The 24603-nt window shown below is 37.8% G+C and overlaps 1 protein-coding gene across 4 annotated transcripts in view; it reads right to left on the minus strand.

Annotated features, from left to right (window-relative positions):
• SEPTIN7 (septin 7) overlaps positions 1-24603 on the minus strand; it is an 81977-nt gene that overhangs the window by 54502 nt on the left and 2872 nt on the right. For 2 of the 4 annotated variants that reach the window (XM_048299028.1, XM_048299053.1), the window contains exons 2-3: positions 11279-11283; positions 8483-8585 (exon numbers count right to left, since the gene is read on the minus strand). In XM_048299028.1, coding sequence (XP_048154985.1) covers positions 8483-8585; positions 11279-11283 — 108 coding nt within the window. The remainder of the gene's footprint in view (positions 1-8482; positions 8586-11278; positions 11284-24603) is intronic. The other 2 variants (XM_048299037.1, XM_048299045.1) reach the window with 1 other exon arrangement.

Below are 24603 nucleotides of genomic sequence, written 5' to 3' on the forward strand. Positions count from 1 at the left end.
GCACAATTCTAGCTTAAGGTTCCATCTATGACCAAAATCAAAGCTTCACTGATATAAAGCTAGAAGTGATAGTGAAATTAGGAAACCAGGACCCTCCAAAAAAACTTTCACTTCAAGTTTAACAGAGGGAAGGAACTACACAATGGCATCATTACAAACTTAACACAACTTAAATCAACACTGACAGAAACTTAGTACCATTCCAAGGTAAGACTCTTCAGAGTTCTCAAATTTGTGCTCTTGGTAAACTACCTACAGTGAAAAATCAGGATGAAAGGATGACAAGAACTCAAACACAAAAAAATAATCTGATGAAAAAGTCAGCTTTAGCAGTCTTTCTCCCCTCCAACCACTGATAAATCTAAATAGTCTGCCTTAATTATGGTAAATGACTGGAAAATACCATCAGATGCACCATAGGAAGTGAGAAAAAATATTATTAGAAGATATTCATTCTCTTTAATAAGAGAAATTCAAGACAAGAGTATGGTATAAACTCTAATTTATTGGTAAATGTGCTCAGAACCTCAACAGAAAAATATCCCAAACCCAAAATGAAACAGTTGCATATGACAGCCATAGTACATAAAGAAAAATAATGGAAAAGGAAGAAAAATTATGTGTTTCAAATGGACTGACAAGGAAGATCTGAACTGACTGTTGCAAAATCAGCCAGAGGGAAAACAATCATATTGAATCACATTTGATGGGTCACGTGGGCTTTACTATAACTGGATATTTAGACCACAAATACTCCATCCAAGAATATCACTTTGGTTACAATATGAACCTATACTTTAATAAAGTTGTCAGCATTTCTTGACACAGCAGGTAAGACTAACATTTTCAGCCAACAAGAAAAGAGAAGCAGTTTTAAACACTTACAGCATATTTATCGATAAAAAAACTGATTCCTACTTTGAATTTCGCCCTAGGCTTGTAGCAATGATGGCTTCAAAATCCAGTGCTGCAGTATTGTGGCACCTGATTATCCAGGGCTAAGGAACTGGAAACAGTATTAATGTGACTTGTAACAGGTCACTGCTTACAAGACATGCAACATTTAGTTCACAACCTACCCATGCACATGACAGCTCAGGACAATCTGCTGAGCAGCACCAAACAAGTGCCAGCCACCTGATAATTTAAGAAATAAAACCTATCCATTAGTTTGATACCTTCTCTAAGAAGAGTTCCCGTTCACACATTACTAATTATCCTTACTCTAGTATCAAAATGCCAGACCCATTCATTTCAACTAAATTGTGACCTCAAAACCTGTCATCAACAGGAACAAGGACCAGGTTCAAATGCTGATCTCACCATAATGAACAAGCTTACTGCAAAAAATTAAGTATCACCAGCGTAACTGTGTGTTTGTGTGCATGTGCAGACGTATCTGAACATGTAAAATCAACAAGCACATTTTTATTTAGAAATAAACCAGGAAACTGGTAAGGTAGGAGAAGAAAAAAAACCACCTGGAACAAAAATATTTATGCGGTTAGGAACACAGCACAAATGGCCTGAAGGCAGCTAATACTGTGACAGGATTGATTATGTAGGGAGCCACCGAAAAAACCCACAGAGCTTCAAAAGTGAAGATGACACCTACACAATGCAGAGCACAGTCTCTCATTAGATGGTTTTAATGAAATTTCCTGAATTCATCTATTAGAGACCCACTAAAATAATTCCCAGCATTTGTTATGAGACTGACAAGAAAATGATATATGGAATAGAAAAAAGAAAATCTTTGCAACAGAATCATCACTTTTTTAAAAAAACAAAAGCCATTTAGATTACAGGCAGATTTTTGCCAAATTATGAGTTCACATCCACTTGGAACACTTGGAAGTAGAAGTCTCTTCCCACAAGAACCTCTGCCAGTAAACAAAGAATTTTAATAGAAAAATTAGGATCTGACCAAAATACTGGCATATGAGAAACAGACCAGTTACATTTACAGACAATCAATATACTAATACTCAGTACTTAAGGTTAGTTGTCAGAACTTGAGTCATGTAACAGCAAGTATCCAATAAGAAGTACCTTACTGTAGTTGGCTTCCATATAATCTACTCAAGAAGCTTTGCATCCAAACACTTAATAAGAAAACAAAAATCCAAAGGCTCTTTAGGAGTTATCCAGTAAGCACTACAATTCAAATAATGTTGTAATTGCAAACAATTAAAAAATGAGAATTGAAGACCAATCCTATTAAATGCCAACTTTAGTTCTGTTCATTAGAATCTTTAAGCTACTGCAGGGAGGAAAATGTTTAAAATGAGCTTAACAAAAATTAAGATCAGGGGTTTTTTTCCTACTGAGTGATCAAAAGCCACTATGCTGTAAGCAACTTGTGAAAGTATTTGAAAAGCTATAGTTTCTAGATAAGCTCAAACAGGTAGATTAACCGAATTTCCTTGACAATAAGCTTCAAGAATAATACACTGTAAAAATGTTTCTCTTCTCCATCAGGTTTTAGACTTTGTGCAGGTTTCTTTCCCCAGCACTAGAAAAAGGAAGAGGAAAACTCCACAAAAGAGGTAAGAGCAGCAAGTTTGTTGCCAACTGTAGTTCACTGCATTACAAAAGAAAGAGGAGAGGAAAAAAAATAAGAAAAAATCCATCCATAAACCAACAAAAAAGTATGAGAGAAGATTTTCTAACTGAAGCCAACTATTCAAATGAATATATACTTCAAACTCCCATCTGAAAGTGGAAAATCATGTAGGCCAGTAAACTCTCTGTTAGGTTACTGATCTTTCACATCTTGAAGAAACACTTATTTCTTCATGCAAGATTTTCGGAGTTCATCTATTCTGCCCTCTCAAAAAAATTTTATTAACCTCTTTCCACAAAAAAAACGTGACAGGCTATTGATGAGGCATTACTCCAAAACAGAGATTGCTCCAGAGGAGCATGTCATCTCTAGGCATGCACCGGCTGCATTCTGAGTTCCACCAGTTTTCAATTTCCTTGGGTTTTACCTCTGCCAATTCTGCTACATTCAACCTATTTTGCTTTGGCATCCCTATCAGGTACATGTTGAAGTACTCAGCCATCAATTTTTATACTTTGTAGGCATCATCAGTGGAACACAATAAATTACTTCTTTAAAGAATTCTGTAACCTTAAAAACACTCTTTTCTATATCTATACTTCATGGAAACCTCATAATCCTGTCAACAGAATCCCTGCAACTTAATTTTATTTATCTAGTTTTCCAAAGGAGCTATATCTACTACACCACAACAGCTGAACCCAGACTTCAACATTTCTTTATAGAAAAAGTACCCCGAGAACTGGAAGAGTGCTGTCTAACCCAGCCCACAGGCACAGCAGTACCAGACAGGCAGTCGCCATGAAAGTAGCCCAAAACAGGCTGCAGCCAAAGACGTACAATGGCACACAGGACAGTTTTCAGAGAATGAGAGAACTAGAGGAATTCAGGTATTCTGAAGAAGTGAACTTACAGGGGAAAAGGAGGCAGGACACATGCAAGAAATCTTGCTAGTTCTTTTCCATCACATGCTCCTTCTCTGGAAAAAAAAAAAAAAAAAAAGGACTCTACTCCAGTCCTGTACACGAGATTGTACTCCCCTGACTGTATGCACAAGGCACTGTACACTCAGCAATGGCAGTTCGTGGATTCTAAACTGCCAGGTCACACCAAAGGACAAACACCTACTCAGATACCATGGTAGTAGAGAGACACAACTGAAACTTTAACTAGGAGCATTTCAAATCACAGCAGATCAACAAGAACCGGCAACATCCCGAAACAGTTCCTACTCAGTTGTACTGCCCACCCACACGCTGCTTTTCATTTACTTATTCCTCCTATCCTGCAATAAATGATTTTGTTCCTGGCATTAAAATTGAGGGAGAGTGAAGAATACCTATCTGTGAGTAGCTGAGTCTCTTGGTAGCACTGGTTGTCTTGATAAATAAACTGCTCCAGAAAGGGAACAAGTGAAGAGGGTAATTCTAATCAGAACACGATGCATCAGCAGAAGATACCAGTATTAAACCAGTCCAAGCCTTCTTCAGTGAACGTTAATAGTGGTGAACAATGAAATCAGGGTGTGCTGCTTCTTTAATGTAACTTCAAGTCTTGCAAAATACAGTTCTTTTCTTTGCATCCATGCCAAAAAACCATGTTTAAACCAAAACACTTGAGCGTGCATATAATTACAAATGAAGCACTCCAACAATATTGCATGGCATTTTCCTTTAAGTTGTAATCTACAGGTGATCTACAAGGCTAAAGCGACAATTTGAAAACAAAACCGACAATTTACTATAGCAGATGTTTCAAAACAGCTTTCTAAGTCAAAGCTACCAAACAGTTGCTCAAGAACTAGGAACTGCATAGAAAAGTCCTCTGGAAAGCCACTGAACTGTAAGTGTTCTGTACTTTGGAAATCAGGTGACTTTAAAAAAAATAAAACCTACAAGTCCAACTTCTAATGCGAACTCATGAAGCCTGAACACTTTGAAATATGTATCTCTAGGAAAAGTCACCACAGACATACATTAGTAAGTACTTAAAGTCCATAGGAGAAAAGAATTTTTAAAAATTATTACTTTGTTATCTACTTGGGTGTTGGTTCAAATCACGTTGCCAGCGTCATTTCAATACAAGAAAAACAAAAGAGGGATTTCCTGACTCAGTGCTTAGAAGGAAGATACACTGAAAAGTAACTATTTGTTCCACACCTCATACACACTAAAACAAAAACACACACCCACTACTTAAGCAAGTGTAATTATACTAATAAACAGACAGAACTGCAATTCCACAATTAAGACTTTCTTTAATTGAGAGTTACTAACCACGGTATTACTTCTGGAAGTTTTCTTTTCTAAAGCATCTGACTTAAACATGTACTTTCTTCCAAAAAGTACAAACCATACAGCAGAGAAATACAGAGAATACTCTTCGGATTTCAGACAGACTAAATATTTATGTAAGGTTCTCAAGTGTTTCAGCAACTATCTTCTACATGAAGAGATTACACAAGAGTATGAAGGAAGCAGGCTACCAAGGCAAACTTGACATTTTTTCCACTGCTGAGCTTTAATGCTTCAGATGTAGACTTAGTTGCTTTAAACCACTGCTTAAATGTCTTACTTTGAAAGCCATCAAGAATGGAGCTCAGTTAAATGCATATTTCTGCCCACTTTGTTATATCCTCAGAGGAGGTGCATGTGAGTTTTTATTCTGCAAAATCAACTTGTTGCAAAAGCAGCATGATTGAAACTACTACTTGAGAATAACTAACATGAAATTGTCTCATGAAGATTAAAGACAAATCAACGAAAACTGATTAATAAGGAAAACAGAGGGCTATCTCAGTCTTCAGTTTCTCAAGGAAAGTTTATAAACACTAACAAAAGAACCAATACAACTTAGAGAAAACAAACACAGTTTGAGATAGAAATGTCAAAATGTTTATTATGGCTAAATAATACAGAGTAACACCAATTTCTATTAAGGTTTACTTTTCAATGATTCTTAAAACATTTAATACAAAAAAGGTATTTTGACATCCACTTTTTATACCTGTATGTGTGCAGTTCATAATCACTTCAGCCCTTAGTTATATTTAATATAAACATGTAACACCTGGAAATCAGCAACTACATTTAGAGAAAAGAGCTCACTAACATTACAAGCCTCACATTAATCCTACCAAGTCCTGACTCAAAAGAGCAAGTTACACTGTCCACATCAGTCCAAAGCAATGCCACCAACCAACTTAGCTCAGATAAGGAGGAGAAAACCTGTTCCAGAAACCATTCTCTAGGCTATTCAACAACTCACTCGGCCTTATGCATGCCCACATTTAAATGCCTACTCTCCAACTTCACTGGCACAAAGAAGAGCAGGAAGTCACCACAGACTGCTATGGGGCAGCTCCATCAACTCCAGGGCAATGACAGTAACTGGGGAAATACGCATTTCATGGAGGACATTCACACTTTAGGCACAGGAAATGTTCTGCAAAACTCATCTACTTCCCTGCAAAAATTCTTACTGGAAACATCGGATCTGTTTGATGCTATACTTACTACTTGCTCAATCATAAAAATCTTACACTGTTAAACTGAAAACAGAATTGTTTCTACAGCAGTAGAAACACACGACAGCACAGCCGTACTGGCAAATCCCCCCCAAACACTGCTCCGGTGAATACTCATGCTACAGATTCCAAAGACAAAAAAGCCAGATGTAACACTATGCACATCTATTAAGTTTAACTGATAATTCCAGACTAATTGTACAACGGGGAAACAGTTTCTATACAAATACATTAGCCACGGTATCAAGCCTCATGGACACCTGAAAATAGCTGGACACAGAGATCACAGATCCCAAACATGATTTGTTCTCTTCATTATACCTGTTTAGCAACCACAAGCATTGTTTTTCTCTTTCTTCCTTTCAGAACAAATGGGTAACACACTGACACTGAGTACCTCCAAACAAAGCATAGCCAGCAGATCAGTAGTTGTGCCATCTGCAACAAAAGGTAGCCATGCACACATGACTCTTAGTAGTACAAAGAGCAAGAGAATGTTTTTTATAATCTCCAAGAGATAATACATCCAGTATTCTTATTTTTCCAGCAGTGACCATACACAGATAAGCACTACATTCTAACTTTTAAACTTTACCAAGCAAACTATAGATAATTCCATTTACTATTACAGAATTGTATCATTATGTCAGCTAAAGACTACACACCAAGTCACACCACACTACTTCACAGGATGAATACAGCAATAAATAATTACAATTCTAGCAATCTACTTGCAGATTATATTACAGTGTTTACCAACACAAGTGATCAGTAATACAAGAACTATTTCATCTTCATATTTAAAAACACATTTTTTCACAGCATACTATTACCAGGCACTTAATTTTGAAACAAAGTAATTTCTCTACCCCACCCCTTCTCAAATGTCCCCAGAGTACCAAAAGATCAGCCATCATTTTGTTTAAACACTCACTGTCAAGTATCTGATTTCTATACTTGGGGATCAAAAGAAGAGAATTAGTGGGTTTTTTAATTTAGGAAAATACTGCCACGTCTCCTAGTAAGCTTCCAGACAGTGGCACAAATTTCCATGCAAACAAGTGAAGTCTCAGTAATAAGCCCAAAAATAGTAAAACTAGTCAACATCTCATCTTCAATCTAATTTTGGACCAATTTTTCTTCTTGAGGGTCACAATCTTCTACAGCTTTCCTAAATATAATTGCTTTAAACTATACTACAAGGTAATTTTACAGACTTTCTCCAGTTCTAACACATCCCTACATCTACCACTTATGAAGACAGTTTCATCCCTTCCTCCTTCTTCTTACCTATCTGTAGATAGCAGAAAACCAAATTTTACTTTAGATTTAGCAGTTTTGTACCAAATAATGATATGTACTTGGATGCTAGACTATAAAGGAACCTGTCATCAAGTTCCATAAGAAAAATTTTGAAATTCTAGCTCACTTTCGTAATGAAGAGATCTACAATGAGCTTTCACCAATTTGCCCTTGATTTCTAATTCTGTCAACAGTATTACTATGTTACATGCTACATGTACATAAAGTCTGCACAAGATATCCATTGTGCTGATGACAAAACAAAGGACTATCAAGCTAGCCAAATTACAAAAGATAAAGCCAGATAACAAAGTGACAGATGGCTATTATAAAACACTTCTTAAACTATTAGTATTATTTTGCTCATTAGCATGTCAAAACAGGGTCACATACCCAGTAGCGTCAGTTACACACAAATGTACCCAACTTTACTAACAGTCTATTATCATAAAAGTACTCAAAAGAGCAAGAAAAAATAAAGACATGAGATGTCCTAGCAGGAAAGATGACAAATTTGGGTCATCACTGAAGCCTAAATGAACTGTTCTGAATGGTATTACTCATTCCTACTAAGGATAATTTCCTATTTTCTGTAGTCCATAAGGAACAAACTGTTTACATTTGGTTTTCTTTGCAACCAAACAAACTAGAAAGGTTTGTTTAAATAAAGCTTTGATTTTTGGTCTGTGGCCACAGAAATGCAGGATATACAGGATCCTACTGCCTGGTTATGTACAAGGTTTGCTGTGTTGCACTCAACCACAAAACCAGCTCTTTTTTATTCAAATGAAAATCAAGTTCAAATTACTGCTGTCATACTTGCAAGTAGCATTTTAGACAAGATCCACACCAAACTGTTTTCTTACGACTGTATGAACTGTACAGTTCTCATAATTTACTCATCTCCTCACCAACTTGCAGACCAGACATGTTCTTTTTAATCAACCTAGATTTATCAGTCTAGCAGGGGAAGATCCATGTTTTCTCATGAGATCATGCAAAACATACTTACATCATTATCACAGATTTTAAGAACTATGTCAAAACATTTCTAATGATCAACACTCAAAACAAAGAAACAAACTTACCTACTACCATGAGAGTGAATTCAAAACCTCTCTTCACAGACTTTCGGTAAACTTGATTTGGAAGATTTGCAAACCCCACATATCCTTCAAGGTTCTTCTGTTGCTAAAGCAAGAGATATTCAGGAAAGAAAAAGTTAAAAGGAAAGCACGTAATTTCTTAGTTGGCTTGTATTCTTAGTTATTGAAATGTTCACTTCATTTTCACATTTGTAGAAAAGTGCTATCTACCCAACCTCTGAACAACCCAAGCTGTCTACATTCAAGGCAGTGAAATGAACTGCAACAAAAAATAAGAAAAAAAAATTTTTTTGACTGGATAGCCAAAAAAAATAGCACAGAAAGTCAACTATACAAAGAGTATTTTCAGCAAATACAATTGTCGTATTATGACTGTTTGTACAGGCACAAAAGTGTGCACGTGCAAACAAATTAAAACAATCAACTTGTTACCAATGCCCATTTGAAACACAGGCCAGCAGTATGAATGCACCTTTCCTGTACTTCCAAGTCATGGTGGTACTGCCTCAGCATGATGGGAACCAACCTGACACCTCTGCTTCTGAGTCACACATCTGGAGGCCTTCACATTAAACCCAGACCTACGCTAAAGCAGCATGCCTTGCAACAAACTCTCCAAAAAGGCAAAACTTCAGCTGTCTTGTACTCTGAAAAACCTACCCAAAGTAGTGCCTACTGGGAAACAAGGGAAGAATTTTGGATGTTAGCCATTACTTCTTCCCACCACACTACTGAAAATGCTGGAGGTGCTTAAAATGCCTCCTCCTCACTGTACTAGACCCAGCAATCTTTCAAAGATCAACTCTGCTACCTTTGCACTACTCTTCCAGCACAATCCTGCAACTGTTTGTTTATTAATGCAGCAGGTCTGAGGATTGTCTTATGAGATTGGACAGTTCAGACATTTTCCAAAGAATCTGAAAACACTTTCTTGAGACAAACGTCTACTTAAAGCAACACAAGGCAATGCTTGTCATGGAGCAATGATTTCAGCCTTTAGGCTTTATGTCCATGCGAAGTTGAGAGGATGTCATGTGATGATGATACTGCCTCAGTTTCAGAGTTTAAGAGAGCTGTATATATCCACACAGAAGAAGTCCTGTCTACAAGTTTAAATTCCACTCCCTAAAATTATCTCCATGAGCATAGAGGAATTCTAAAAAATAATTTGTAAAAAAATTTTTTATTACAGGCTCTATTGCCTCAGAACTTCTCTGTATGGGATACAGTATGGTTAATTTAAGTTTGGTATATGGTTGACTCATGCTTATTTTGAAATTTTTTCTTTCTAAAACTGACAGAGTAAGCAATGCAGCAATAACTCATAGAATTTTCAAATAAAAAAATTTTGTTTAACTAAAGCAAGGATATAAAACCACTATTACCTTTGAAGTATTGAATGCAAGAAGAACTAACCTCTTGGCAATCCAACAGCACTAGTCAATCAATGGACTCTCTGCTTTAAGCCACACAACTGATTTCTCCATTTGGCAGATACACTATTAATCTCAAACAAAGCTACACCACTGCAAAGATTAAGTTAGAGGTTCAAATTTAAATATACAGAATGCAACAAATGTTATTACTTCTCTAGATGTAGGAATCTTTGCATCGTGTCATCAAAGAGCTTTTTTAAAGCAGTTTTTTTTTCAATATAGCCTTTGGTGCAGTTATAATCTCATCTGAAAGGTTTTAAAATATTTTAAAAATCAGCTAGGAATTTAAAATCCAAATATTTGTTTTAATCTTCCAATCTATTACTACATGTAAGGAATGGAATTTATCACAATCTAAAGCCCTGAGCAAAAGCCAATGCTTCAGAGATATTACATGACATGCAGGTCAGTGCTTTTTAAGATATTAAAGAGCTGCTTAACAGTGCAGGTCCTTAATAACCATTAAGGATATGGAACTGCTATTCATCCTACCACATATTAAATATGTAATCACAGTCAGACACTCCTAATAGTTCTATTTGTCAACCACCTGCATTTTTCAGTATCTACATAGCTTTTAATGTGTGTCACACTTACCAGAAACAGCTCACCCCCTCGTTAGCGAATTCTTCTTTTGTTTAAAAGAATGGGTTTCCATATAATTCTTGTCTTGAACTAAAGTTATTTCTTTTCCCTTCCTCCTTATATAGACCTCCAAATTTAGGATAGTTCTACTCCTAAGAACTTTTAGATCACTGAGTATGAAACGCTAAAAAAGAACAGATGGGATTTTTTGGGTTGTTTGCTCTATTAAGTGGGTCTGCAGTAATTACACCCACAATTTTAGATAATGAAATATAAAGGGTACTAACCAGAAAGATCAAGATATACTGGACATTAATGCTATGTTTAATGTGAGCATTTGTCATCAATAGGAAAGAGCCTTTTAAAAAACTGCAGCTGGATGCCAGTGCCAGATTTCTGGTATACCAACTCAAACTGAAGATTTCAACATACTGGTTTTTAAATGGTTATATTTGTTCATAACTTGCTACTTCTAAAGAGACCAAAACAAATTAGGAATTGAGTTTCTTTAATTCCTGCAACAGCTTTTAAAAGAACTCAGTACCTTTTTTGTAAAAGAATTGACTTCCACTGTGTTGAACATGGTGCCAAATGAGATCTCATGTTTCTAATACTTATACCTTCCCCTTAACTTTCATCCCCTCCTGATTTTCAACCAGCTGCTACCTAAGCTCAATTTTAGTTAATCTACTAAAAAACTAGTGCTGCGTCTATTTCCACATTAGCTGTAAAACATCCGCACCAAAGTAATACTTACAGCTACTTTGTAAACAACACATTTCCAACATTTTCAGGATCGAAGATGTCAACAGAATACATCCAGAAGTAGTCCAGTAAAATGATGAATTTGAACCATAGCAGCGAGTCCATACAGGTGCAGCCGCAATCCAGAGAAGAAACAGGGGCAGTGTGAGAAAGAAAAGAAAAAGTTACTTACATTTGATCAAAGTAACCCACAATATTTTCCATCTAGTATGCTCAGTATACAACATTTTAAGCAGAATCACAGAATGGTTTGGTTTGGAAGGGATCTTGAGGAACATTGGCTTCTCAACCCCCAGTCACGGGCACGAACACCTTCCGTTAGATCAGTCTGCTCTAAGCCCCATCCCACCTGACCTTGAACTCTTCCAGGGATGGGGCATCCACAATTCCTCTGGACAACTGGTTCCAGTGCCTCACTACCCTCACAATAAAGAATTTCTTCCTAATAGCTAATCTGAATCTATCCTCTGTCAGTTTAAGGCCATTCCCCCTTGTCCTCTCACTTCATGCCTTTGTTAAAATTCCCTCTTCAGTCTTCTTGTAGGTCTCCTTAATTTACTTTGTTAGTAACCTTAATTTACTTTGGATTATACATAAAACAACCTTTCATGGTAATATACTACATGAACTCCAGACATTTAATGAGCAATACAGGTAGTTATACAATAGCTCTTTTTACTTCATTTATTCAACATGGTTTTTGTTTGCCATACACTATCTGAACCTGCAATGGGTTCAAGAGTGTTTCTTCTTCTGAGGTGTTCACCAGAATACATAATCTCATTTCACCACACTACTCCATAGTATTTTAGTGTGGAAAAGGTACAAAGAGCAAAGTCATCATCACAGCAAATGTCTCCCAGGATTCTGTATTTCTAAGTCACTTTATACATTCAGTGAACAGCACTGATTCACTTCATTTGCAGCACTGAGCACTACAGCACTGTTGCAACCTTGGGAACAACTGTCATGGTTCAACAGCCAGAAAATAAAGAACAAAGTAGGGTGCACAAGTTAAAGTGTCTGTTCAACAACATCTAACTCTGTGCATGACAAGAGGTCTACAACAGTTCTCCAACGCACCACTTACAATACCTTAACTACAAAGCTGTATCACAAAGATCCTTTAAGTTTGTTTGTCACTAAACATCTTCCCATGCTTGAGTATTTCAAGATATTGATACCAAAAAATAAGTGAAAAAAAAAAAATCTTTATAGCAGATCTGGCCAGCAGTTAAGATGCTTCTGTACCTTAACATCTAATTTTTTAATCAATCCCCTAGTCCCAGAGTCTGAACCCATTTTTAGAAAATTTACACTGTGATGGAGACTGCAGATCAAAGTGGCAATGAAGTCCCCTTCTGCTTTTCTACCTAATGCAATATAAGCCCTCTGTTTTTACAGCTCACTTCATGTTCTATCAGCATCCAGAGCCGTAACAGCTCAGCACATTGGGTACGCTGCTGCTGCACTCTTCTGAGAGGACAAAAAAAGCAAAGCACTGCTGATCAATGCCAGTCCTTCTCTGTGCCCTGCAGAAGGGTGGCACAAGATGCTCTGGAAGGAAGGCAGATGCATATGCAGCAGAAATGGAGCATGCTGTACAAGCTGGAATACAACTGATAACTGCAAATCCTGCGGCAGTCCCAGTACTCAAAGATTTTAATATCAGCCACCTTAAGTACTATATTACTATCAGGTATCATGTTGCACATCACTGCTTTCATCTGCGAAACAAGGTAACATTGTCAAGCACTAATTCACCAAGCACACAGAAGGGCCTCCTTCACCAGACAAGAGCAGTACTGTTTCAAAACCTATCATCCAGCAAGAACAGCCACATGGGTCACACCAAAGTTGCTGCCTTCAACAGTGGCCAGAAACATACATCTAAGGTAGCACATACAGCAGGATAAACAGAGCAGTGTTTCTCTAAACACCTCCACAGTCACCAAAGATCTATCTCACAAGCATTTAAGATGGGGTTATTTCTTCACTTAAACAGCATTTGACCAATTTCTCTTCCACGCACATTCTTCTTATCATCACAAAAAACAGCATCCACAAGAGTCCCTGTAGCAAGCACTCCCTCTGTACATTGTTAAAAAGGAGGACTTTATCATTTCAAAATTACATCCTGTTAGCTTAACTGCTGAACAGTAGTATCTTCATTGGAAAACAGCCCCAATCATCCATCATACTGCATATAAAAGAAGCCATTTCATGTCTCCTGCTGCTCTTACGTAACTCTAGCTCTGTACTCTTCTGGAGAGGCCAGGGCAAGAGCTGCACACACAGTATCCAAGAGGCAAAACACTCACAGATCCAATGTCTGATCATGTGCTATCTCTTACTCTCTGATCCTTTCTTACCAATTCCCAACGTGTAACGAGTACCGAGCTGATGACACTGAACTGTACACAAGACCTCACTCCTGAGCTTTAAAAAATGTTCACAGCTTATCACTGAACATGCAGCACAGCAGTCCATATCTATCACTTTACATTCACTCATGCTGCATTCCAGCTGTTATTTTATATCAAGTCTTCTAATATTTGTATGTTCTTGTAGTTGTCAGCCATCTCGGATCTAAGCTAGCACAAACGAAGGCAAGCCATACAATTATCAATTTGGCCTTAGCTGACTTCCAATGCATCCACTCTGTGTACTCCATGTTGCTTTAATGGAAGTTTCCCTCAAGCAAAATGTCACAGCCTGCATAAACCAGCTGCATAGCTGGTATTTTTGGATCCATCATCTGAATCAATGAATTAACAGTCAGAAGCAAACTGCTCTAACTATGCAAATGAGTGAAAAGAGAAACAAGGCATCAGTGGCTTCCCAAGCAGTTCTAAGGGAGAACACTGATAAAAAAAAAACAAACTTTTTTTTTTTAAAATACGTCTATCATCTTTATCATTGCCCAGACACTGTAATTTACATTTCTCCTTTATTCTCGGATGATTGTGTCCAGGAATGCTAAATTTAAAGTCATTCTTCAGGTATTACCATCTGGGCCAAAAGATGACAGTCTCTGGCCTAAGGTCCTGTGCCTGACAAAAGAGCATACCTTATCCTTCTGATCAAGAGGAGATGGACTTCCAAGGCGAGCTAAAGCCATTTTTTACCTCTGTGATGTGCAACCTGACAGTTCAGCTCACACTCAACACGCTTAAGTGCAGCTGCTGTGCACTGGTAGCAACCAGCAGCCTGTAATATGATGTTATGAAAACTCTTCAAGGATTTATGACATAGCCAAACTAGCCGCACATATTAATGAAGACAGATGGAGAGAAAAGAGAAGACCAAACAGAAAAGCAGTATGACATCGGGGAGTCACTGTCCTTTCCAAGCAAAGCTGGCTTTAGCACTACTCAATCAACTTGTTCTAAGAGAAAGAAATACTTTTTTTTCCTCCAGTGACCTCCTAGGGAATACTGTTTTTTAAAGTACCCAGAAGCATCACAGAAAACCCAAAAATTGTTGAAATCTGACCACAACATAAAATACTAAAAAGGGAAGATGTCTCCTACATTTGGCATATGATAGCAGTGTTTGTTGTCATCAGCAATGAAAAGAAAAGATGGTCATTTCAAACTCATTTCACACAGCTGGAACCAGGAGCACCTTCTGAACGCAGTATTTTTTTCTACAATTTACATTTGTTATGGTGTCAATTTATTCTGATAAGGTATCTATCTAGATGTAGGGCAAGTTTTCTTCATACACAGTTTACTTTGAAAATATGTCAGTGCTGCTAAAACACAAGAATTTGCACCTGCTCTAACAATGATTTCAGTAATTAAAATAATCTTTTTAGAACTTTTAGCTAAATTTCTGCAAACTCTTTAGCCACAGTATTTCTATGCAATGTCCTACTACCATGCTGTGAGTGACCAGTTTGATAGGTTCCTAGTTTTAGGCAGAAAGACTATAAACACTGTTTACTTCTATTTCCTCCACTATCCCTGACATGGCAACTTTTTATTGTCTTCTTTCTAACATTGCTAGTTGTTTGAAGTCTCTACATCAATAAAGAGAAGCCCCCCAAACTTGCAAGAAGGCCTTACCAACATCTTCAAAACTCCTTTAAATTTTCTACAGTTTATCAAACTTTGCATTTTTTTCACTTCTCAATATGGAGGTAATACATAAAGAAAACAAGTGAGACATCTTCCTATCTTGTCCTCCCACATCCCAGAGACAGACGGCAACTGCACATCTTGCAACTTACAGTTTTTGTTACTGCATTCTTAAAATAGAGGCTTCAGGTAGCAGTATTTAGTGTAATAATGCTCCTACAGTCCATGAGCACTTGTTAAGACAATATGTAGTACCTCAGCTTTGACTTTTTTCTCTACAAAAATCTTTAAGATAAACACAATCCATATTAAAAAGAACAACCAACAGGAAAAAAACCAAACAACAAAAGAACTAAGTATGGAAATAACAATATAAAAGGGAAACTCATCAGATCTATTTGCAAAGTTAAACTTAAGCTGAACATCTATGAACACGTTTTGTCCTTTCATTATTCAGAGTAAAGTAAAAATATTTGCTGGATCAGTAACATCTGCTGTAATCTGCATGATGGCAGTCTAGCACTGATGGAAAGGAAATGAGCACTTCTATTCCCTCAAACAGACATCAGCTGCAGTCTTCCTTTGCAAGACAACAACTTGATTTCTGAGTGTGAACTGAGGGTACAGCCTACATTAGAGAAAACAAAAAAAATATTTTCATAAAGGATTGATAAAAAAGAAAATCCTTTCAATGCATAACCACAAATAAGAAATGAGGATCTCTTTCAGTGTCTAGCAGCAATCTGAATAAGTCAATAATTAATAACTTCAAGCACTGATCCGCTGAATGCACTAATTCAACTGTTCCTCAAAATGTGTTCCTCAAAACTGTTCCTAGGCATAGTGAGTGAGTACAAGTGAAGAACGAGCTTCAGGATTCTCTCTTTTTTCCATACCAGACACTATCATTTGGTTTATTAAAAATAGTGCTAAAACATGTGTGATGTCTAAGAGCAAAAGGATTCTGCAAGAAGGATTCTGCACTGTAAAGACCAGAGAGTAGACAGCATAATCTGTTTGTTGAGCTGGGCGCAGCAGCATATCCAGGAGGAAAGCAGAAAACTCCAAAGGAAAACAAACAGGATGTAGCAGGCACACTGCTAAGCCTTAAGTTGTCTACTAAAAAGAAATCTGAGAGACTTCAGAGTCAGTGTACAATAAACGTGCGCAGCAACTATAGCCAACACAGCCAGTGCTGCACTTCTTTGGGCAGCCAAAGTGCAAGAAAGCAGACAACTACAGAAAAATGAAGCCAGTTAAGTATTTAGAAAAATAAAACTAATTATAGATAAATGGGGGGAGTGAAGGGGCAGAGAGGGAGGAAGGTTATCCAACTATAAAAGCAGGCCTGTATAACTAAAACATACAATATTAAAAGTTCTACCCATGATGACCCTACAAAATATTCAGGCCAGCCACACATGTTGACAACTGTTTTGTAATATTTCAACCTCCACTGGAATTAGCTAGACAATGAATTCCTGGAAAATAAAGTAAACCATTTTTGCAATTTAAATGAAATTTTTAAGTACAAGAATACAGTTTGAAAGCTTCTTGAGTTTTTGTGCATTTTCCCCTTTATTCTGGCTTTAAAAAAACCCTCAGTTCGCCTGCAGAGAGCAGCACATAAACCACCATCAGACAGCAACTTGCATCCAACTGAAATGACCAACTCGGAATCGCATTTGACAGTGAAGTGACCGATTATCTTCCACTCTATAAAGTAGGGGTCGAAATGAAATGGCAGCTGGGGACCTGGTGTCAAGAACAGCATCAGATCATGCATCAACCACACATCACTCGGTGCGTCGATCACCACTGTTAACCTCCTTATCTCCTCCTCCTCAGTTTTGCTATCCTTGAATGTTTATTCCAATACAAACACTGAACCAAGGGCTCAAGATGAACGCTACAAAAGAAAAATTTAAAAAACCGAACCAAACTAACTGTGGAAGATCCCTGGATACAAAGCCTCCAAGGCAAAAAACCACACTAAACACAAACAACCAACTCCAACAAGAATGAAAACGAACTATCCGTTATTACACTTCATATTTAACATGTTTCTTGCCTATTTAGCTTGCGGATATTTCCCAAAAGACATATAAATAAAAGATTTTAAATTAATTTAAAAAATAACAAACCCCAAACCAAAAAAACCCCCCAACAACCAATACCAAAATGGTGGCACCTTTCAGTTTTATCTCACACTATTTTCATCTCCTATGACATCAACTAAACCATGGGTTTGAAAAGAGCCATCTTTAGGGAAATGGAAATTCTCCCCCAAGTAAATTAGTGCCTCTTACATGGAGACCATTTCAAGAGTCTCACTTAGCACTGGAAACACAGTAGGAAAAAAGCAACAAAGCACAGTAAGTATTAAGAAACATAGTAACATGTCATGCTTTGACATATCCTTTTCACCTAAGTCACTGCCAAGCATTTTTCAGTTCCTTCAGGTTCACCTTAACACCGCATTTTCCTTCAAAATTTGCATACATGTAGATCGATCAGTTAACTCAAAGATTCAGCAGGTGGTGATCAAAAAACCAAAAAAAAAAAAAACCCCAAAACCTCAAGAACAAGCCCAAACTGATTCCCACACCAAATCCCTGGGTGAAGCAGCAGCAACAGCACAGGCATCTCATATATGCCCAAGCACAGAAGTCAATTGCTCAGAAGAGCAGATTGCTGCAATCCAACTGGCAGTATTTCAACCAAGGCACTCTGAAAAAGGCATTTGCAGGTGTGCACTTTGCACTTCCTTCTGTTTGATGCCTTGAATCCTCAGAGAAATGAACTCCCCAGCAGCACATCCCATTCTCCCTCCTCATCAAGCAGCTGTAAGGATGGCAGGACAAGAAATTGCATTATTACATTTCTAGCCCAAAGGCCTACTATCAGATCTAGTAAAATTTCTTGAACATGTAGGTGCAGAAATGCTAATGAGAGGTGAATCATTCATGCAAAAATACTCAAGTACATTCAACATAGTCTAAATGAAGCATGTTCCCCTTAAAGAGACAAATTACAGTATTTCATCCTGATTCTTCTGTTAACGTGGACAATTCTCATTTGAAAAGTAACTAGGGTGAAGGGCTTTTACCATACATTTCTGTAGAGCGGATGCAACTCATTCCAATATGGAAGTCATCTGTTTTCTGTATATTCATATTTTCCTATATTAGTATCTATGCTTAACTCCTTACCCTCTGCCATAGAGAAGCTTTCAAAAGTCCTGCAGGTTTCATCAAAACAGACATTTCGAGCTAAAATTCTAAGGCACATAACCCTGTCCCTTGTTTTTTGAAGTTTACTGCAGTTTTGTGCAGTAGCAAACTACCACCACAGAACAGTGAAACACAAATACTTCTGAAAACACCAACTCCTCCATCTCAAACAATTTCTTTGGACAAAATTAAAACATATCTTGCGACTATCTCAATTAGCAAGGTGTCACCAATGAATCGTTTAAAAATGTATTTTATGAAAAGAAGCATAGTGCTAGTTTAAAGTTAAGTTACAGTATTTATTATGACTTGAAGCAGGGTAGGTATTTCTCCACAGCACCCATTTTCCCCCCATGAGAGCATATTTTAATGACACCAAAATACAGAATTGAGGCTTTTTAATTATAAATTGAGTTTTCATGATATGCTGAAATCATGTTCATTTTTGTGTTTCAATACTTCTACTACACGGTTCATCAAACCTTGAGAGTGATCCTTAGGGGTATTACTACATTACTAATAGTTAGAGAATTTTACCTTTTAACTATTTCCACACTGAGTTCTCTATTTAGAATATAAAGAATTCTAATGAGACCAAGATGATTTAAAAAAGACACAGGTGTTATTTCAAAGAATTATGCCAAGTCAAGTATTAAAAACCTCTCCATGTGTTAAATTTAGATGTTATGAAACACAGCTGGCTGGCTGCATTGTTTTTAATTATCTTTATTTTTAAGCTAGAGAGATACCACAGAAAGATAGCTCCCATTATAATTACTGTGGATGGAAGATAGTAAGTAAAAGTTAAGATTGTTTCCCTGTGGGTTGCAATAGCAACTGATAAAAAGAATGGTCCGTATCGACAGTAAAATTTATCATCCAGGTTTAATATTAAGATTGTAACAATATAGAACTGGTATAACTGCTATTCACCTGTAGAATAGTTTGGCATTTAGAAACCCTAAAGTTTTATTTCATTTATTCTACGTCAAAAATTTGATTTTTAACTTGGTGTTTACTGCACACGTTTTTAAAAGAGGAAAGCAACACATCTGAGAGCAACCAAATCACCAGCAAACTACTTTGGGTGACAAAATTAAAGACTGTAAGGAGTGAAGCCACAGCTGGATTGTAAACCATCCCAGTGATTAACAGCACCAAAGCTGTTGGTTTCTCAACTTCCCAAGTCCTTTTGTTTTTGGCTTTAGTGAGGAAGCTGGCTATGAAGAGCATGCATTACATGGTCCAACATGTCTACCAGCAGAGCAGCTATCCTGCATGATTAGCCCTGCCAAATTTTCGAGTGGGAGTTCAATCCTCTCCACACCTTGCTGCCACACCAGAAACACAATTCAAAGCAACAGGAAACCCGGGCTCATTGCTGATGCCCACAGCGACAAAGAACTGAACATACCAAAAAAGAGTCACGTTTACCTAGGGGGACACTGGATACCTTGCAGGCAAATCACAAGGTGAGAAGCCAGAGACACAAAGCCGGGGCAAGTGAAAATCATTAAGCGACCAGGTTAGAGGCCATCCATTGAACACTTCTTCACAGAAGCTGTGTCTTAAGCACTTTCAAAGTCTTCTCCAAATCAACTCTTGCATGTCTTTGGACAAAGAAGATGTCAGTGACCCTTCATTACTAACATACTGACATTCAAATAACTTAACTTGGTCTGCATAAAATACTGAGTATTAATATAATTTTGAACTGACCAGCTGAAAGTTTCAACTGTTCAAGAATTCTGAACACAACAAACCTCAAAAGACCTTCTACAGAGTCCCTGTTATTAAATACATGAAAGGAACACCACCACCCAGCTCAAAAATTAACTTGCTCAATTTGAAACTGCTGGTAAGGAAAAACTCCCTGCTGAAAATCCCAGCTTTCCTTGCCAAATTTTTATGGGATGGGGGCTCATTACCCCTACTTTCTCCTCCTTTCAAGCATCTAGTCTTCAGCATTGTTTTGAACTTGTAACATTCAGGCATTTTTTCTTTAACTGACTGAAAAGCAGATTCCTTTTATTCACAGTCCTCAACTGTACAACAAACAACCACATACTATGGTTTTTGCCCCAGTCTCCTGAAGGTCTTGTTCCTCATTGCTTCCGTCTCTCACACAGAAACTTCAGGTTCTTTCCACTGCACTGAGAACTTACTGGTTTGCAGATGTCCACAGAACTGCAAATAAGAGCACTGAAGGTCACTATTTGGCACAGCTGAACAGTAGGAGGTGACTGCCAACTTCAGTACCATACTGCAGCAGTTTGCAGCCTATTCTCCACTAAGTTCTCCCTCAACTAAGTGCTACAAAAATAAAGAACACAGAAGGCAACAGGATGGCTTCTCTTTACCCATCATCAAGAGATTACTCAGACCTTGAATTTCACACCATCTGGCAAAGCCTCCCAAGAAGAAACTAAGATAATCTTGAATCTCTTGGTTTGTTAGTATACCTTTAGTGACTACAATTAGGATGTGTTTGTTTCCAGAAGCAAGGGATGGGGAGAATTAAGAGAAAAGATTTCTTGTCATCAGTCTACTTTGGAAATTTTCACTGTCCCAAATGTGAAAGCATTATACTACATTTGAGCCAGCATCTGGAATTTTACTACAGTATATACTGGTAAGATCACACATTCAGAAAACCCTCTGCTGTCAGAAAGCTACCACAGAATTACACTTCTCCAGCAACAGCTTTTAATGCCTCACAACTGCCTTTTTTTTTTTTTTTTCTTTTATAACAGGAAGCCAGCTAAAACTGGTATCTCAACTTACTTAAGATACCATCACAGTCAGGATCTGGTCACGACTACAAGACCCCCTGCACTGGAAGACTTCTCCAGCCATCACTAATGAGGACCTTAGTTTTGCAAATCACCAGAAAAGTCCTAATTCTAATATACTATTACCATAAACGTCATAGGCAATGATTCAACAGCCAGTAATAAAAAGCCAGGCACCTCACCCCATTCACTGATCAAGGAGTAAGCAACAGGAGCTGAAACAAAAGCCATTAAACTTTGCCCACTTGTGTTTATCCTCAGATAAGTCACCACCTCTCACCAAGGGGAGAGTACTACATTCTCAACCACTAGCACTAATTCCTCCAACAGGATACAGTCTTCCTCCTTCCCTATCTCAACCACTGATAGAGTGGAAATAAACAAGTTGTACTACTAGATCAACTACCACGTATCTCTGTGCCTTGGGCACACTAACACAGCAACTGTCAGCCTACGGAACAGAAAATCAAGCTCTCTTCTCTTTGCAGCAGCACCATGTTACACCAGTCTAAAGCACATGCTAAACCGAGGCTGTATCTCACTAAACCAAGATGATCAGCTGAAGTTCCATCTCTTGCCTTGAGCTCACTTGCATTTCTTTTTCCATGCCAACACTTCTGCGATCACATAGTATGAAAGGTTCAGGGAACTCAACTAATAGAAAGAAAAATCGTCTTGAAGAAGAAAAAACAGGCAGACCCTGTGAGCTGAGCTCCATGAACTGACTCACTACTGGGTTGAAGGGGCACGAGGGTGGGCAGAGCAGAATTGCCTCCTTTCAAGCAGCTGGCCAACAGATTCACCCAGGAACTGCACCACCAGGGGTGAGTTCAGGCTACCCTCCTATCAGTTCTGATAACTGCACAACATGGAACAAGTGAGATTAGCTCACACGCCCAGCTGAAAACTACTCTAAGGTTAACTTTCCATTACATCAGCAAGCTCATCTAATCACACCACTATATGAACACTGGAAGCTTTTCTACACTGTGTGTAGAAAAAACATACAATCAAGACAGGATTTTTCAACTGCAGTCCAGTTATGTATCAGTGAAAGCTATAAAACCACATGGTAAGGTTCTTACAAAAGAACAAAAAGGAAAGCAGAGGACACTGACGGGCACACTAGAATTTCCTGCACACTGTGACAGAATTACACATAAATGAAATTAAAACATTGCAACTGGCCCACACTGGAAGAGGCTTCACTTAAGCTTTATGTTAATGTTAACGTAACCATTCTTGGCAATTTTGACCACCTTACTAGGTCAAGTTTAATTTTATTTAGAGTTCAACTTGAATCATTACATGAATAGTGTTTTAAATGTACAATATATAAAAATACACAATATTTAATGCATTGTTCTTCTAAGAATGTACCTGCCCATAATAAAGTGACAACCACTGGCAGCAGTACCAAGCTTCATGCCATCTTAAATTTCTCTCAGCATCAACTCCAATGACCTACAATGCTTTCTCAGACAAATGTCACTCCAGAAATTCTGCCATCAAGGACTTCAGCAGCCTTTCTGAAAGGTTTCTTTGGAATAACACCACTGTATGACTGACTGATTTCTGCATATATTGACTGTTTTGATTGGAATTTGATAAACTACTACTTTGTAGCTCAACACTCGCCAACGATGTTGAAGAGCACACCTCATATACCTAGTTTGTACTTCCATTTTTCTGGTCGTTCTCCTGTCATGCTTTACCCCACAGCACTGGAAAAAAAGCCTCATATGGGCTATTCTCTGCTTTAAGAGCACACTTCTAAAGACCACTGTCATCCTTTGATCTTTTTCATGGTCAAACAAAAGAGCAGTCTAAAGTAATTTTTCTTTTCTTCAGGTTTCACGTATTTTGTGAGTATGATGCAATCTTTCCATTTAAAAAGCTCTATTTTACAAGTGCCAGACCAAAACTATGTGCTGTATCTTAATATTGATCCCCCTAGAGCTACAATGGGTCATGGGAGGAAGAAATCTACCTAATGCTTTAATCAATCCTTCCCCTGGTTGTCAACACCTAAAGTATCCAGATTAAAAAATAAGAAGCACACAACTATTAATAGTTGTAAGTAATAAGAGTAATAGTAATAATAAGCAAAAAAAAGGCAATTAAGAAAAGCTGTATCTAGAGGTGTTATTTTCAATGTTGACCAAAAAAACCCTCTAAATCTTCTGTGCCACTAAGAAATAATTCAGTTCTACTTTAGTTTCTCAAGTGCTTCTGAATGAAACACCCAAAGTGATATTGTACAGCAATACCGCTTCCAAAATTATTTTCAAATGTGTACTGAATGTGTCACTACATTAAATGACAGAAATGTGGCGTGAAAACAGCCACATAAAGAGCCATTTGAAAATAAGATACAGAACTATTCTGTTCCCCATGAGTGGCCTCAAGAAGGGCTGCTGGGCAGTGGCTCTGAGCAGCAGCCCTGCCAGCCCATGCGACCAGCAGGTTCCTGTAAGGCACATTTGAAGCGTGGAATAGCACCGATGCACAAAAAGCAGAAGATTAAGTGGCTGTTGGGGGAAGGAAGTTCAGGATGCACATCAGAACAAGGTTTAGTCAGTTTTTTTTTTTGTGTGTTTTACATTGCTCTAACTCAAACTCTGTCAAAAGGAAAGTGGATACACATTGGCCTCTGAAGTGCTTATGAACCTACTGGCTACATTTTGATTTTTAATGTACAGTAAGGATGTTGCGGCTTACAGGAGTTTCACAGCCGTGTCCACGCAATGAAGGCAATGCCTGTTTTTTGCAGGGCTGCTGCATTAAACTGAAGTTATGTAAGTAAATGCTGACTTGGTTCTTTCCTATTAAAAAACCCCACAGAATAGAAAAGAGCTACCTGATGACATTACAGAGCTATCAGTATGCAACCATTAAAACAGGGCTGGGAAAAAAATTGACTCATCCCTGACATACATGAAACTCACTCTGGCAAGGTGAACAGGAAGTCACTGGTTTCTGTGAACTGAGTTCCTGGCCCTCGCAGTTGAGAAATGCCTTCACCTCACTTATGCCACCCTCCCCACCTCTGCAAGACATCTATTCCACAAACATCAGCTCAAGACATTCAAAGGCTCCTAGGGAATAGTTTGTGACTGCCTACAGTTTAACACTACCCCAAATTTGAATTACTAATTTAAACGAGGCTTAACTAAACTACTTAAATGGTGACTAAATGCCATTCTAATT

The sequence above is a fragment of the Corvus hawaiiensis genome, chromosome 1 (assembly GCF_020740725.1).
Source record: "Corvus hawaiiensis isolate bCorHaw1 chromosome 1, bCorHaw1.pri.cur, whole genome shotgun sequence".
NCBI lineage: Eukaryota > Metazoa > Chordata > Aves > Passeriformes > Corvidae > Corvus > Corvus hawaiiensis.